General features: G+C 35.6%; 1 protein-coding gene across 1 annotated transcript in view; it reads right to left on the reverse strand.

Annotated features, from left to right (window-relative positions):
• Positions 1–9,008: 9,008 nt before the first annotated feature.
• Positions 9,009–15,814, reverse strand: part of LOC136040138 (pituitary homeobox x-like) — a 58,528-nt gene continuing 51,722 nt past the window's right edge. Inside the window, exon 6 of the mRNA XM_065724253.1 lies at positions 9,009–11,134. Coding sequence (XP_065580325.1) covers positions 10,877–11,134 — 258 coding nt within the window. The 3' untranslated portion in view covers positions 9,009–10,876. The remainder of the gene's footprint in view (positions 11,135–15,814) is intronic.

Consider the following 15,814-nt stretch of genomic DNA (forward strand, 5'->3'; position numbering starts at 1 on the left):
TTTCAAGTGCTTTTAATCAAAGCAACTGAATGATAATTCGCCCGAGCCCCGGAGTCAATATCTCAAAGAAAAAAAAAGTTGGAAAAAAAATAGTCGAATTTACCTTGTTCTCTCAGCTACCCCCTCTTTAATTTATTGTCGGAAAAAGTCATAGCGAAGACATCCGGCAATATAATCCCTGCGTTTCTCTGATTGACGTTTTGACATTGAATATCATTTGACAGGATTACGCCTATAATCCATCTATGATTGTTTGATTATTTGGCTGGGAAAATAGGGTCTCTGTTTTCTTAGATAAAGAGTTTTAATATCTTGCATGTTTGAAATAGAAAGTTTTGCACTCTTTAATGATTGTGAGTCCATTTACACCAGGGTACAGTGCTTCCAACCAGTTTATTTTTGCAGACTTATTTAGTTTCCGAGTAGCAATCATTTACCACACTACACATGAGCATAAATATACATAAAAAAAGAAGAAAATTTTGTCGACACCTCGATTTCTTCATTTTAATTGGAACAATATATCATTTAGGCATGTTTTTTTTATAGAGTTTTCAAAAAGGTTCAATCCTTGTATGGTATTAATTTAAAAAACAAGTTTTTTTAAATGAAAGTAATGACCGACATTAAAACTTAAAACGAGCAGAAATTACTCCGTATATGAAAGTGGCTTTTCCTCCTCAACGCCTCGCTCTTTACGCTAAAGTTTGACTCTTTCTCTTAACTCTACTTTTTAAAACAGTAAAAAACTTTAGCGTAAAGAGCGGGGCGTTGAGGAGGAAAAGCCCCTTTTATATACGGAGTAATTTCTGTTCGTTTTAAGTTTTAATGTCACTCATTACTTTCATTTAAAAAAAAAACTTGCTTTTTTTTTAATTTCTGGACGTTTTGAATTAATGCATGTTTTGATCTTGGCTCTCCGCACATAAATAATTAAAACTAAATTTACATTTTAATTTTTTTGGCTAAATGGCTTTCTCATAGTTTTAATCGGAAGATTTTGAGAAAAAAGGATCGTGGGAGGAGGCCTAGTTGCCCTCCATTTTTTTGATTACTTAAAAAGGCAACTAGAACTTTTAATTTTTCACGAACGTTTCATTAGTAAAACATATACGTAACTTACGAATTAACTTACGTAAAGAACTTCTATATTCGTACGTTTTTATTGCGTATATGAGGGGGCTCACCCCTCGTCGATACCTCGTTCTTTACACTAAAGCTTAAATTTTGTCCCAATTCTTTAAGAATGACCCCTGCATCACAAAGGCCGCAGAATAAGTAGTTGAAATTACTAAAAATACTTTAGTGTAAAGAGCGAGGTATTACGAGGAGGTAAACCCCTCACATGCGTAATAATATTTGTTCGTCTTAAGTTTTAATGCTGCTCCTTACTTTCAATTAAATAAAAAAAACAAGTTTTTTAAATGAAAGTAAGGAGCGACATTAAAACTTAAAACGAACAGAAATTACTCCGTATATGAAAGGGGCTTTTCCTTCTCAGCGCCACGCTCTTTACGCTAAAGTTTGACTCTTTCTCTTAACTCTACATTTAAAAACAGTAAAAAAAAACTTTAGCGTAAAGAGCGGGGCGTTGAGAAGGAAAAGCCCCTTTCATATACGGAGTAATTTCTGTTCGTTTTAAGTTGTAATGTCGCTCCTTATTTTCATTTAAAAAACTTGTTTTTTTTATTTAATTTCTGAACGTTTTTGAATCAATGCATGTTTTGATTTTGGCTCTTCGCAGAGGAATAATCAAAACGAAATTTGCATATTTTTTCTTTTTTTTTTTTGGCTAAATGGCTTTCTCATAATTTTGATCGAATGATTTTGAGAAAAAAAGAGCGGGGGAGGAAGCCTAGTTGCCCTCCGATTTTTGGTTAATTAAAAAGGCATCTAGAACTTTTAATTTTTTACGAATCTTTTTATAAGTAAAAGATATACGTAACTTATAAATTAGCTTACGTAAAGAACTTTTGTATTCTTATGTTTTTATTACATATATGAGGGGGTTCGCCCCCTCGCCAGTACCTCGCTCTTTACACTAAAGCTTAAATTTTGTCCCAATTCATTAAGAATGACCCCTGAATCACAAAAGCCGCAGCATAAATAGTTGAAATTACTAAAAATACTTTAGCGTAAAGAGCGAGGTATTAGGAGGAGGTGAGCCCCTCATATGGGTAATAATTTCTGTTCGTTTTAAGTTTTAATGCTGCTGCTTACTTCCAGCTGAAAAAAACTTTTTCATTGTTTTTTTTTAAGTAATGCTAGTAAATCCTGCGCTCCCTTCATGGACATTTTCTTCCCCCATGACAAATTCCTCGATGGAAAGTTCCCCCAGCATATCCCCCTCATCTCAACTCCTGTCTCCAACCAAAAAATCCTCCTGAAAACGCCTGTACACTTCCCAATAACCATTACTATATGTAAGCACTGGTCAAAGTTTTGAACTTGTAATCCCTCCCACGGGGACTGTGGGGGAGTAAGTCGTCTCCAAAGACATAGTTATATGGTTTTTCGAATACGTTAAATAAAATGGCTATCTCAGAATTTTAATCCGCTGAGTTTGGGAAAATAATTAGCGTGGGAGGGGGCCTAGGTGCCCTCCAATTTTTTTGGTCACTTAAAAAGGGTACTAGAACTTTTCATTTCCATTAGAATGAGCCCTCTCGCAACATTCTAGGACAACTGGGTCGATACGATCACCCCTGGGAAAAAATAAAAAAAATAAAAAAAATAAAATAAACACGCATCCGTGATCTGCCTTCAGGCAAAAAATATAAAATTCCACATTTTTGTAGATAGGAGCTTGAAACTTCTACAGTAGGGTTCTCTGATACGCTGAATCTGATGGTGTGATTTCGGTTAAGATTCTATGACTTTTAGGGGGTGTTTCCCCCTCTTTTCTAAAATAACGCAAATTTTCTCAGGCTCGTAACTTTTGATGGGTAATACTAAACTTGATGAAACTTATATATTTAAAATCAGCATCAAAATGCAATTCTTTTGATGTAGCTATTGGTACCAAAATTCCATTCTTCAGACTTTTGGTTACTATTGAGCCGGGTCGCTCCTTACTACAGTTCGTTAGCACGAACTGTTTGATATAAAAAACTTTTTATATTTATTGTTTCATTGTTTTTTTTAATAATGCTAGAAAGCCCTGCCCCCTTCATTGAAATTCTTTTCCCCACGAAGAAATGCTCCATGGAAAGATCCTCCCACGTAACCCCCCCCCCTCAACTCTCCCCCCAAACAAAAAGTCCCCCTGAAAACGGCTATACACTTCCCAGTAACCATTACTATATGTAAACACAGGTCAAAGTTTGTAACTTGCAGCCCCTCCCATGGGGACTGCAGGGGATTAAGTCGTCCCCAAAGACATAGTTACTAGCTTTTTCGACTATGGTGAATAAAACGGCTATCTCAGAATTTTGATCCGGTCACTTTGGGGAAAAATGAGCGCTGGAGGGGGCATAGGTACCCTCCAATTTTTTGGTTACTTAAAAAGGGCTATAGAACTTTTAATTTCCGTTAGAATGATTCCTCTCGCGACATTCTAGGACCACTGAGTCGATACGATCACCCCTGGGAAAAAAAAAAAATAAACACTCAACCGTGATTTTTCTTCTGGCAAAAAATGCGAAATTCCACATTTTTGTAGATAGGAGCTTGAAACCTCTCCAATAAGGTTCTCTGATACGTTGAATCTGATGGTGTGATTTTGTTAAAATTCTATGACTTTTAGATTTTATGACTTTTAGGGGGTGTTTCCCCCTATTTTCTAAAATAAGGTAAATTTTCTCAGTCTCGTAACTTTTGATGGGTAAGACTAATCTTAATGAAACTTATATATTTAAAATCAGCATTAAAATGCGATTTCTTATGAAACTATTGGTATCAAAATTCCATTTTTTAGAGTTTCGGTTACTATTGAGCTGGGTCGCTCCTTATTACAGTTCGTTACCACGAGCTGTTTGATCTCAGATAAGTACATTAAAATGATTAGTCCTGTGTGCGAGAATCAAATTAAAAAATGCAAGTTTTTTTTTACTGAAGTAAGGAGCGATATTAAAACTTAAAACGAACAGAAATTATTCCATATATGATAGGGGCTGTCCCATCCTCAACGCCCCGCTCTTTATGCTAAAGTTTTTCATTGTTTTATTAAGTAGAATTGTGAGAAAGAGTTGAACTGTAGCGTAAAGAGCGGGACGTTAAGGAGGGGGCAGCCCTTTTCATATAAAGAATAATTTCATTAAACCAATTATACAGAATAATTGGTTTTAAGTTTTGATTTCACTCCTACCTTTCAATTAAAAAAAAAACAAAAAAAGTGGCGATTTTGGCTCACCGTACATGAATAATAAAACGGAAATGTATATTAATTTTACTTTTTTTTTGTCTAAAAGGCTTTCTCAAAGTTGTTATTGGATAATTTTGAGAAAAAAGGGCGAGGAAGGGGGCCTAGTTGGCCTCCAATTTTTCTTTTACTTAGAAAGGACACTAGAACATTTAATTTTAGTTACGAACGTTTTTATTAGTAATAAATATATGCAACTTAAGAATTAACTTGCCTAACAAACTTCTATACTTGTATATTTTTATTACATATACGAGGGGGTTCGCGCCCTTTTCAATGCATCGCTCTTTATGTTAAAGTTCGAATTCTATTTCAATTCTATAAGAATGCGCCCTGAGTCAAAAAAGCTGATTGATTAGAATAAATAGCTCTTTTGAAATTACTAAAAATACTTTAGCGTAAATAGCGAGGTAATGAGGAGTGGACAAACCCCTTCAAATATGTAATAATTTCTGTTCATTAAAGTTTTAATGTTGGTCCTCACTTTCAGTTGAAAAAACTTGTTTTTATTTAATTACTTATCGTCTTTTTAAATAATGCTGGAAAATTCAGCGGCCCCTTCATGGAAATTTTCTTCCCCAATGATTAATTCCTCCATGGAAAGATCCGCCCACCTAACCCTCTCCCCCTGACCTCCTCCTCCATCACCAGAAAAAATCCCCCTGAAAACTTCTGTATAATTCCCGATAACCAATACTATATGTTAAAATGAGCGAAGTTCACAACTTGCAGCCCTTCCCCCGGGGATTGTGGGGGATTAAGTCGTCCTCAAAGACATAGTTATTAGCTTTTTTTTACTATGCTGAACAAAATGGCTATCTTAAAATTTTGATCTGGTTACTTTGGAAAAACAATGACTGTGGGAGGGGGTCTATTTGCCCTCCAATTCTTTTAGTTACTTCATAAGCGCGCTAGAAATTTTAATCTCTGTTAGAATAAGCCCGGTCTTGACATTCTAGCACCACTTGGTCGATACGATCACCCCTGGAAAGATCACCCCTGGAAAAAACACGCACCCATGATCATTCTTCTGGCAAAAAATACAAAATTTAACATTTTTGCAGATAGGAGCTTGAAACCTTAACATTTGGGTTTTCTGATACGCTGAATCTGATGTTGTGATTTTCATTAAGATTATATGACTTTTAGGAGTGTTTCCCCTTTTTTCGAAAATAAGGCAAATTTTCTTAGGCTCGTAACTTTTGATGGATAAAACTAAACTTGATGAAACGTATATATTTAAAATCAGCATGGCAATCCGGTTCCCTTGATGTACCTATTGGTATCAAAATTCCGTTTTTAGAGTTTAGGTTACTATCGAGCTGGGTCGTTCCTTACTACAGTTCGTTACCACGAACTGTTTGATAACATTGCTGCGGTTAAGATAGGAAATAAGGTTAGCTGTTAGTTTCGAACAAAATCAGGATTTAAGCAAGGTTGCGTTCAATCCCCATTCATACTTATAATTTTACCGGAATTCGTCCTAGGGAACGCAGCAAAAGAAATGGGAGAACATGGAATCAAATTGGGAAGTAAAGTTCTCCTAGACTTAGACTACGCAGATGATTTAAGCATCCTAGATGAAGATGCTGGCAAAATGAATGAAATTTAGAGGTTTTTGCGAGTTCAGGGTGTGAGAATTGATTTTAAAATTAATATTCAGAATACTAATTCGCTAAGGCTAGGAATAAGTGAAGATGAAAATGTGACGTTGGGTAACGAGAAGATCGATCTGGTGGACTGATTCACTTACCTAGGTAGTATTATTATTAAAGACTATGGGTGCTATAGACTATATGGTATAGAAATTGGAGAGAACATTAGAACATGACTTAAGGAGGTATAAAGTAGAGGTCATGGATAAAATTACCGAAGATCTAGAAGATGTAGCCAGACTGTGTAATTCTAAAATATTATCCGGAGATATTAATAAATTGAGACAGAATATTTGGTCTAGACTTTTCCCAATTAAAGATAGGAATAGGCCGCATTTAGTGATAAGGGAAGAGCTATAGAGAGATGGTCTAAACAAGGAAAAAGATATAGAAAAGAATGGACAAGTCAGCACTTTGGATGTGAAGGAAGATTTACTTTGTGAGGAAGAATTAGTGACAGTACTAAAAAAATAGAACTGATGCAGCCTCAGGTGCTGATAGTGTAGTGAATGAGTTTTTTTTTAATATGTTTGCTATGGTATTACAGGTAAGTTACTGAAGATTATGAATATGATTCTTAAAAATTGGAAGTACCTACTGAGTTCAGGAAAACCCTAATCACACCTCTGTATATGAAAGGTACTAAGAGTGAGTTTGGTAATTATAGAGGCATTAGTCATGTTTGTGTACGAACCAAATTGCTTAGCATGATGATACTTTTCAAACTTGTAGATGCTGTAAATAACGACTTAAGAAAAGCCGAGGATCGCTTTAGGAAGGGTAGAGGATGTGTTGACCAAATTTTCATACTTCGATTAATAATGGAGACTTGGCTGAGTCATCAAACACCATTAATCTTCAGTTTTACAGATTATGAGTAAGCGCTTGGTTTAGTTGATAGAAGTGTTTTAGTAAAGGGTATACTTATATGGTATACCAGATAAATATATTAAAATGATTACTCCTATGTGCAAGAATAACCTTGCTGCGGTCTAGATAGGAAGTCAGGTTAGTTGTTGATTTCGAACAAAATCAGATTTAAGCAAGGTTGCGTTCAATCGCAGTTCAAATTGATCATTTTGACGAAATTGGTCCTAGGGAACACAGCAAAGGAAATGGGAGAACACGGAATCCAATGGATAAATACATTTCTCATAGGCTTAGTCTATGCTGATGATTTAAGCATCCTAGATGAAATGTTGGCAAAATGAATGAAAACTTAGAGGTTTTTTCGAGTTCAGCGTAGGAGAGTAGGTTTGAAAATTAATATTAAAAAGACTAATTCGCTAAGGCTAGGAATAAATGAAGATGAAAGGTGATGTTGGGTAACGAGAAAATTGATCAGGTAGACCACTTCACTTATCTAGGTAGCATTATTAGTAAAGACTATGGGTACAGGAAAGATGTTAAAAGTAGAGTAGCCAAGGCCCAGGGTGCTCCTTCACAGTTGAAAAAAGCGTGCAAGAATAGGAAGATAAGTCTACGAACCAAGATTAGAATATTTGAAGCTACAGTAATGACAGTTATCAAGTATGGTTCTGAAGCGTTGACGCTCCGAAAAACAGAGGACGATTTGCCGGATATTTGCCAAAGAATTTGCTTACCGATTGGTTTGGGTACCCGGCTGACTGACCGTATCTCAAACTGTAAGCTGTATGAAAAATTTGGTTAAATACAGCTTTCTAGGGTTATAATGAAAGAAAGATTGAGACAACCTGGACGTATTCTACGGAATAAGGATGATAAATTGCCAAGGATTGTCCTCGTCGACCAGACGTCTAGGACCAAACGAAAAGCAGGTCGTCCCCGAATGGAGTGAGAGGACATCGCAAGGAAAGATTTAAGGAAAATAGAAACTTCCTGGGAGGTGGTAGACAGGGAGGCTTTGAATAGATTGTAGTGGAGAGTGCGTAGCTTTGTTCACCTCAGGCGAACACAGCTGAGCTTCAGGATGTAGCTACGTTTTTGGTAGTAGTAGCATCTGTATGATTGCGTATCAGCTATTATGAAGGATGGATGATAGGTTATTATAGAAGGTGAGGGGGGGGGGTCAGATGCCTGAGAGAGCACATTCCAATTCCAAAATTGTCTAACTATCCACGAGGCTTCAGATAGCCTAAATATAAAAAGGAGTATGGGGGAATGATGTAGGAGCTAATCTCTCGTGTCCCTTCAATTAGGCTAAGTCTGAATAAGGGTAATTTGGGGCTATAATTGACCTTTAAATGCAGAAAAATGTTTCTGGTATCTATTTTTTAAGCTTCATTTCAACAAGCTTTATTTGTTTCATATTTCATTATGTTATACACAGTGATGTTTAAGTGCACATCAGTTGTTATGAAGGAAGGGCGGTGGGTCATTTTGTAGGAGGGGGCAGACACCTTAAAGAATGTATTTAACGTGAAAATAGTCTAGGAGCTTTCGGATAAATTCACAATAAGTTTCGGGGACGGTAAGGATTGGATGGAATTGATATCTAATCCCTCTTGACTCCAGGGAAATATTCGGTCTAAGTCTTCATTATTCGTGCTTAGGGGGGTGGGATAATAGTCCCCCCATGATTGAAACACTTTTTTCCCTGTATCGTGAAATATTACATTCAGATATCTAACGGCACAGAGCTGGAAAAGGAGAGCCGAGGCATAATAATTCATGAGCCTTAGCTATAATATTTCTTATGGGGCTGGCAAGTGCTACCAGGAGCTTTGTTTTCAGTGATTTGAAATTGTAGTATTTTGTTTTCCTATTTATCTACTCTAAACATTTACTTTTTCCCACAATTCTTTAGGAACAACTACTGGAACACAAGAACCACTGATTTAGAATAAAAAGCTTTTTAAATGCACCAAAAAAATAGCGCAATGAGCGAGGGATTGACGAAGGAGCAGCCTCCTCCTCCCTGATATACGGAATTATTTCTGTTTATTTTAAAATTTCCCTTTGATGTCTATTTTCAGCAATTTTAGGTGTTCAATCCTCTTGAAAGACGGAGATTTGAACGAATTCGACATGTTTTATTTTATCAATCACAACAGACATAGATAGGTACATTAACACAGACAAAAAAGTCTCAAACGTGGTTTTATTATCACAAAAATGAGCACTGTGAACAAATATCCCTTACAAATAAATATGGTCTAAATTATCATTCTTGAATAAATCTATAGAACACACGATCAATTAAATGTTTTACTACTAGCTTATCGGTGGGAGAAGTGACATTTACTTTTCAAAAACATGGTAAATGGTAAATATTTGAAAGCTTTTGGTGATGAAAAATATTTAAAAATATTTGTCGATAGTTCCAAAGCAATATGACCAGAAAAGCCTAGATAGCTTAAGGCAGAGACTGTTTTTAAGGACGTTTCCAAAATACACGAAAGTTCATATGAACTGGTTGTCTCCACAGTTTAACCAATCACGATGATTCTCTTAAAGAAGAGAAAACAATATTTGTTATTTAGGCATCGCACTAATTACATTTTGGCCCATTAATTATTTTTAGGGCTTCCAAAAATCTATACAACAAAGCATTAGAACAATATCCCGTGCACAGACACCTGGGAAAAAATGTCGCAGCAAATGTGTATTTTTTTTTTCTAGATCAGAAAAATCTGATCTAGTTTCAGACATCTCTAGCTGTTAGGTCTAGAACACTTAAAATGTGCAAAAGAAATCCGTAGTTATTTTGCTTTTAAACGTTATTTATCTTTATCATTTCTTCTGCTTTGTTTTTTAGGGCGAGATATTCATTCTCTTTTTCCTTCTCCCCATTCTTTGAAGCATAAATTCATATATTTTCATAAAGATACTTATCTCTGTTTTTTCGTTAACATTCTAGATATAATCACTACCTAGCAAATGTACACTTTGAACAATTGCCCGGTTTGTGTGCCTTTGTGGAGTTCCTAACCTATCTTTTTGCTCTCATACTTCTTGTATCAGTTTTATCTTTGTTTGAAACTAGATTATCTTTTTTCATACCTTGTGATACCAGGTATATCATAAAAACATGATATAACACTTATCCGTTAAATTGATTTAACAATATGTTTCATGCCCACTTGGGTTTTCATCTGAAGAAATAAACAGACGTTGTTAAAAGACCCCTCTAGGATGACGGCTGGGATACAAACGTGCAGTTTATGCTTATTTTCACTTAAGACGTGCTACGGGGCGAGCATTTGTGATTTAGTACTCAAAACAAGAGCAAAAGCTAATAACATAAAACTTCTTAGAACAGACCTGTACAACACAAGACCATGGTTCGCGCGCAGCCGGTAAAAAAAAATTGAAAATGGCGCGTCATTGGGATAGACGCCGCATTAAGACTCCTGTTTTTGTTAAATTGACTTTCTTGTGTATAAAATATAAACGAAATAAACTTAACATTTGTGAAATTTTTTCTAAAGTGACATGGACATAAATAAAATTCTTTGTAATAGCTTGAATGTGTTGATAATAGATCTTAAAAAAAAGTATTGATGGATGAAAAAAAGTTTATACATTTTCATCAAAACCTTTCATTTTGTTGTGCTAATAGTTTGGGGAAATTTACAATTAATAAAATTTAAGAAAATTGTACCATAGACATTCTAATTTATTTTTTTCTGAACCAATGGTACTTTAATGGTATTCGGCTCCAGTCCCATTTGAGTAGACTTATTATACAATATTTGTCAGTCATTTTCGTTGGAGATCACTCATTTACATAAAATATTCATACTAAAGTCTCCGAAAACAATAAAAAAAATAACAACAATAAAACTGTAAACTTCAAGAACGCTTCGATGATGTAAGTAAAATAATTGTACAACTAATCTAAGGACCATTTAGATATGTACAAATTTGTAATCACAGTCTATACACCCGGTCTATCAGCTTCTGAGTATTGACACGGTGCTAATCCTTGCAACATTCCTCTTGAGCTTGATTGAACAGTATTGTTGATAAGCTTTGGAGCAGGTGGTGACCCCACTTTAGTGGCTGATCTTAGGAAGTTTGAGGCACCAAACTGCGCCATATTAACGGGAGGAGGACAGCCATCTCTGTACATGCTCATGGCATAAGAAGTTGTACCATAATGACATGTTGGTGGCTGGTGTGAAGAATGCATGGCCTGGAAATCAAAGAAGAGTCATATTTTTCATTACTAAGACTTTAATACGACATTTCTGACACATTGTGATATAATGCATCTCTTAGAATTCACCAAAAATTGACGAAGCGTTTTATGCAATTGAGTTAAGGGAATGTTGAATTGCACGGGAGGTTGAGTTGAATTAGTTTGAGTTGTGTTGAATGAGGGCTGAGTTAAACTTGGGCCAAGTTTGATTGAGTTTGACATAAATGGAGTTTGATTTATACGGGGCTCAATTAAAGGGGGGCTGAGTGGCTTGAAAGTTGAGTTAAATGGGATTGAGTTACAAGAGGTTGAGTTGTAAAGGAGTTGAATTGATCAGGGATTAGTTTAATGGGGATTCAGTTGCACTCCCACGGGTGAAGAGGTGTTTTATACATTATTTTATGTTACACATAAATATTTAAATGCTTATATTAACCATTTATTTTGTGTTGACTATGTGCTTCTTTAGAAACAAAATGCACGACCATGCAGAATTAAACCTCTGAAACTGGGAAGTTTTTCGATAATTTTCAATCGATTAGCTACCTTAGAATTAACTATCGATAACTTTTTGGTCTTCTTTGAGCAAAAATCGTTGTCTTATGCCCTAAAAGGCAGAAAACGTGGCTTTGTTGCGACAGAATTATTTGACAACTTAAAATGACTACTAGAAGTATCAATATCCGTTGAAATATGCCTTTTACTAATGTTCAAGGACCCTCGGTTCAATACAATCGTCTCTGGAGAAAAAAAACTAACACATAAATAAACACGCGTCCGTGGTTATCCCTTCCAATAGAATTAAACATTTCACGTTTCTCAAGAAGGGCTAGAAAACTCTGCAAAAACGTTTTTAGATATCATGAATTTAATGGTGTAATTTTTACGGAGATATTCACCTTTTCAGGCTGTTTTCGCCCATTTTTGAAAATCTGGCAAATTTTCCCATACTTATAGATTTTGCTGGGCAACTTTCAACTTCCTACATTTACCAGATTAACAATCTCAATAAAAAGACAATTGTTTTATAAATTTATTGTTCTCAAATTACTTATATTGCTCAAAATTAGTTACATAGAGCTCCTAACCACGAGCTTTGGCCACCCTTTTTACTACCCTTTTACCCACTTTACTACCATTATTCTGACTTTGGCCACCCTAATTTGACAAATGCAAGAATTGACTCGTGAAACATAGTCGTACTGATTTTGGGGGAAAATATAATTGCTGGTTCTGAAAAAAGCTTTTAAGCTACAACTGCTCACTTTAAGGATCGAGCAAAAAAAATCTAAAATGTAGGTTAGCACACTATGCACATTTATTGTGTAACAAATTTATTGGTACACTATTTGAATACGGAGTTGAAAGAGTCGAATATGAAGAGCCTTTTTTTATTCGAAACGATTTTAAAATTTGTCATGCTAACCCGAAAAGAAGGAACCAAAAAAAAAAACTTTTTTCTGCCCCAGAAAATTTTTTTGTATTTATTTGCCTGATTTCTTTCAATAGACAATTTTGCATAGATTCACTGCTTATAGATTGAATACTGGTATAAACAGATTATTTTCTGGGGCTTAATATTAACAGTAAACAGTAGTATGCAAATAACTTCTGTAAGCTTTGGAAAAGGGATTTCAAAACAAGAGAATAGTTTCAAGCAACAACTTGAGTCTTTGAAGAACATCGTTCCTTCTAACGGTGTCCTGCTGCAGAAACTTTAGCATTGAACCGATTTCAAGAAAAACTTCTTATAATGGGGCTAGTCAGGGAAACTTGTAACTCTTTTACTCTTATGATGGGAACATACCCTTATAGTAAACACCTATAATGTAAGTAGACAAGTAATTGTGACAGCAATAAGCCCTCAAGTTCTAAACCAGTAGTGCTGATCTCCGTTTCATGGCCCTCCAGCAAGGAAGTGCAATGGAAGGCTTGGGGCCCGGCATCCTGTGCTTTCGCAAATCTTAGGCAACCTTTCCTAGATTTCTCTAGGTACCCATTTAGAGCTGGGTCGACTCTGGCTGGGCTTACAGAGTCACGCCAGTGGCAGTGGGCTAGTAACTCCCGCAAAAGAGACTTTTCAGACATTAAATACAGTGCTATAATCTATGTACAGTGTTCCCTTGCTGCTCACAGACATTGCCTTGAATGAAAATTTTGTTACGAATACGTTGATGTGTATTTCCATAAACCTTTGGATTTAGCCTTCAATTTTAAATGCAATTAATAAATATAAACGAGAAAGTCAGATAAGAATCATGTTATCTTCTCCATAGCCCATGAATTCTTCATTTCACAAATTGTTTTATTGATATATGATTATTGTGGATAGGAGGCTGCTAATAGAGGCCAATTATCCCGGTGTTAAGTTAGAAATACATCATTTCTATTTAGTACATTCTATTTAAGTCATAAATAGCTGGCTTCTACAAATAAGACCGAAAATCCAAGTTTGATTTTATTAAAACTCAGGTCATAATAAGTTTCATGTATGGTGAATTATATCTGAATTCTACTTGGCAGAGGTAAATTACAAGATTGAATTTCGTTGATGGTAAATTGTGTATGTATATATGAATTGTTTCATGAAATTGGTCACATATTTTTCATTTTTTTAATTGGGACCCTGGGATTTTCTAGCCTGGAAAAAAAAACCAGTATGGATAGGCCACAAATTTGAGGAAAATCGTTTAGAGCATTAATTTTGGAAAATAAATGGGAGTGACGTCATATTTATTCACATTTCAAGAGCAAAAATTGCGGCATTTTCTCCCCAGCAGCGGTCCTATCGTTTTTAGCATCTATGACGCATTCCAAATTACACAAGATGATATACTGCTCTGAACAGCTAAAAAAGCCATGGAACAAGAAACAGTAAAAATCACATTGAATTACAAATGGAAACGTTGCAGAAAGAAATTTGCTGTTAGATGAGAAAGTAAAATACATGGTATGAAGGAACATATCAGTCTAACATGTTTGAGTCTGTGAAGGATAAACAGGAAAGAGGAATTGAAATTTAGTATTTCTGACACGTGCAAAATAACACAAGATGAAAAATGTCTCAAAACAGCTAAAGAAAAAGGCAAGGAACAAGAAACTGCGAATTTCACATTGAATTGCAAAAGAAAATGTTACTTATGCTACCACGCAATCGATATGTTTCAGAAATTATAATGGAAGAAATGACGTCTTGTTTCAGTGTTGAAGGGAAAAACCTGAAGAAGGAATTGAATTTCTTAGTTCAGTTGAAATTGCTCATTTGTCACGCTATGACTTGAAACTAAAGAATAAAACGATGATTATGCTAATGCGTAATTTAGATATTTTAGAGGATATAAGTATTGGAACATTCCTGGCTGTTATTGAACTATGTATGAACAGGAACCCCGCCAGTCACGTGCCATATGCTGGGGCCCGGGCAAAGCCCAGGCTCTCAGTACTACGTATATGCATGCGTATGCCCAATGCTTGCAACCAAAAACATTATTGCCTCAGGAGAGGAAAGCATGAATGTCGGCACTTGTGCAGGCATGCTTCAAGGCCTTCACCCCTCCCTAAATATGCTCACTGTTGAAGCTTTTTTTTTATAATATCCTATGGTTTTCATATAATTTGCTTGTTTTGTCAACTGTCCGAATCTCCTTTATTTAATAATTTTTCTTTCTAAGTAATAGAATTTTTGTTTCTTAATAAGTAATGGAATAAAAGCCACAAAATTATTGTATGCGTAAGAATTGGACATAAACAACCTTGGGTAGTAAGGGACAAAGGCAGACTTTCAGTATAGGTAAAAAAAACTTTGATTCGTGAATTCACTAGATAAAAAGCGTTAGCAATTGTTTTAAAAAAATAAAATGTAACACTGTATGAGGAATCTTGTTTGCTTTCTAAATTAGACAGCAAGGTAGCCACGAAAAATGTTCAAGGGAAAGTGATGAGGGGGTCTGTGAACTTTTTTGGAGAGAGGGAGGGGGGAAGTTTGAAAAACCTATTTTGGCCAAAAACAGTATTTACTTAAGATATTACCAAAGTTAGCACTTTTTGTAACATTTGGGTCATTCAGGGGGTGCAGGGGAGGAAAGTTCTCTTTTCTTTTTTCAATCAGTTAAAAAATATACTTAGGAACTAAGTGAGGAAGGGTGTCTGAAGCCTGTTCCATGCTTCATCAGTGTTATACACGCTTACTTGAAAAAATACCCCCCTTCTTCAAAAAAATCCCCTGTGCATTTATCTTACGTGTACTTTCCTATTAGTGGAAGTGGGACGCACGAAAGGTCGGATTCAGATTCCATATTGTTTCGTAAGTCTTGAAGTTCTTTTAAAAACGCTTCTCACTCAAATTCAACAGCCCTTGTGTTTGAGCAGTTTTTCTCGAAAAATTATGACAAAAGTCAAACTTTAGCGTAAAGAGCGAGAGTTGATGAAGGGATAGCGCCCTTATGTACGAAACAATTTCTGTTCATATTAATTCCTAATGCAGCTCACAACTTTCCGTTGAGAAAACTTCGATTTTTTAATTTTTGACTGTTTTTCATATCATGCCAGGGAATCCCCATCCCTCACGTAATATTCACCCAGAAAAATTTCCTCAGAAAACTTTCCCTCCCATGGGAAATCCCCTCAGCCCCCCTCAGAAAAAAAAGAAAGGAAAATATGTACATTTCCCAATAA

The sequence above is a fragment of the Artemia franciscana genome, chromosome 2, assembly GCF_032884065.1.
Source record: "Artemia franciscana chromosome 2, ASM3288406v1, whole genome shotgun sequence".
Lineage (NCBI taxonomy): Eukaryota > Metazoa > Arthropoda > Branchiopoda > Anostraca > Artemiidae > Artemia > Artemia franciscana.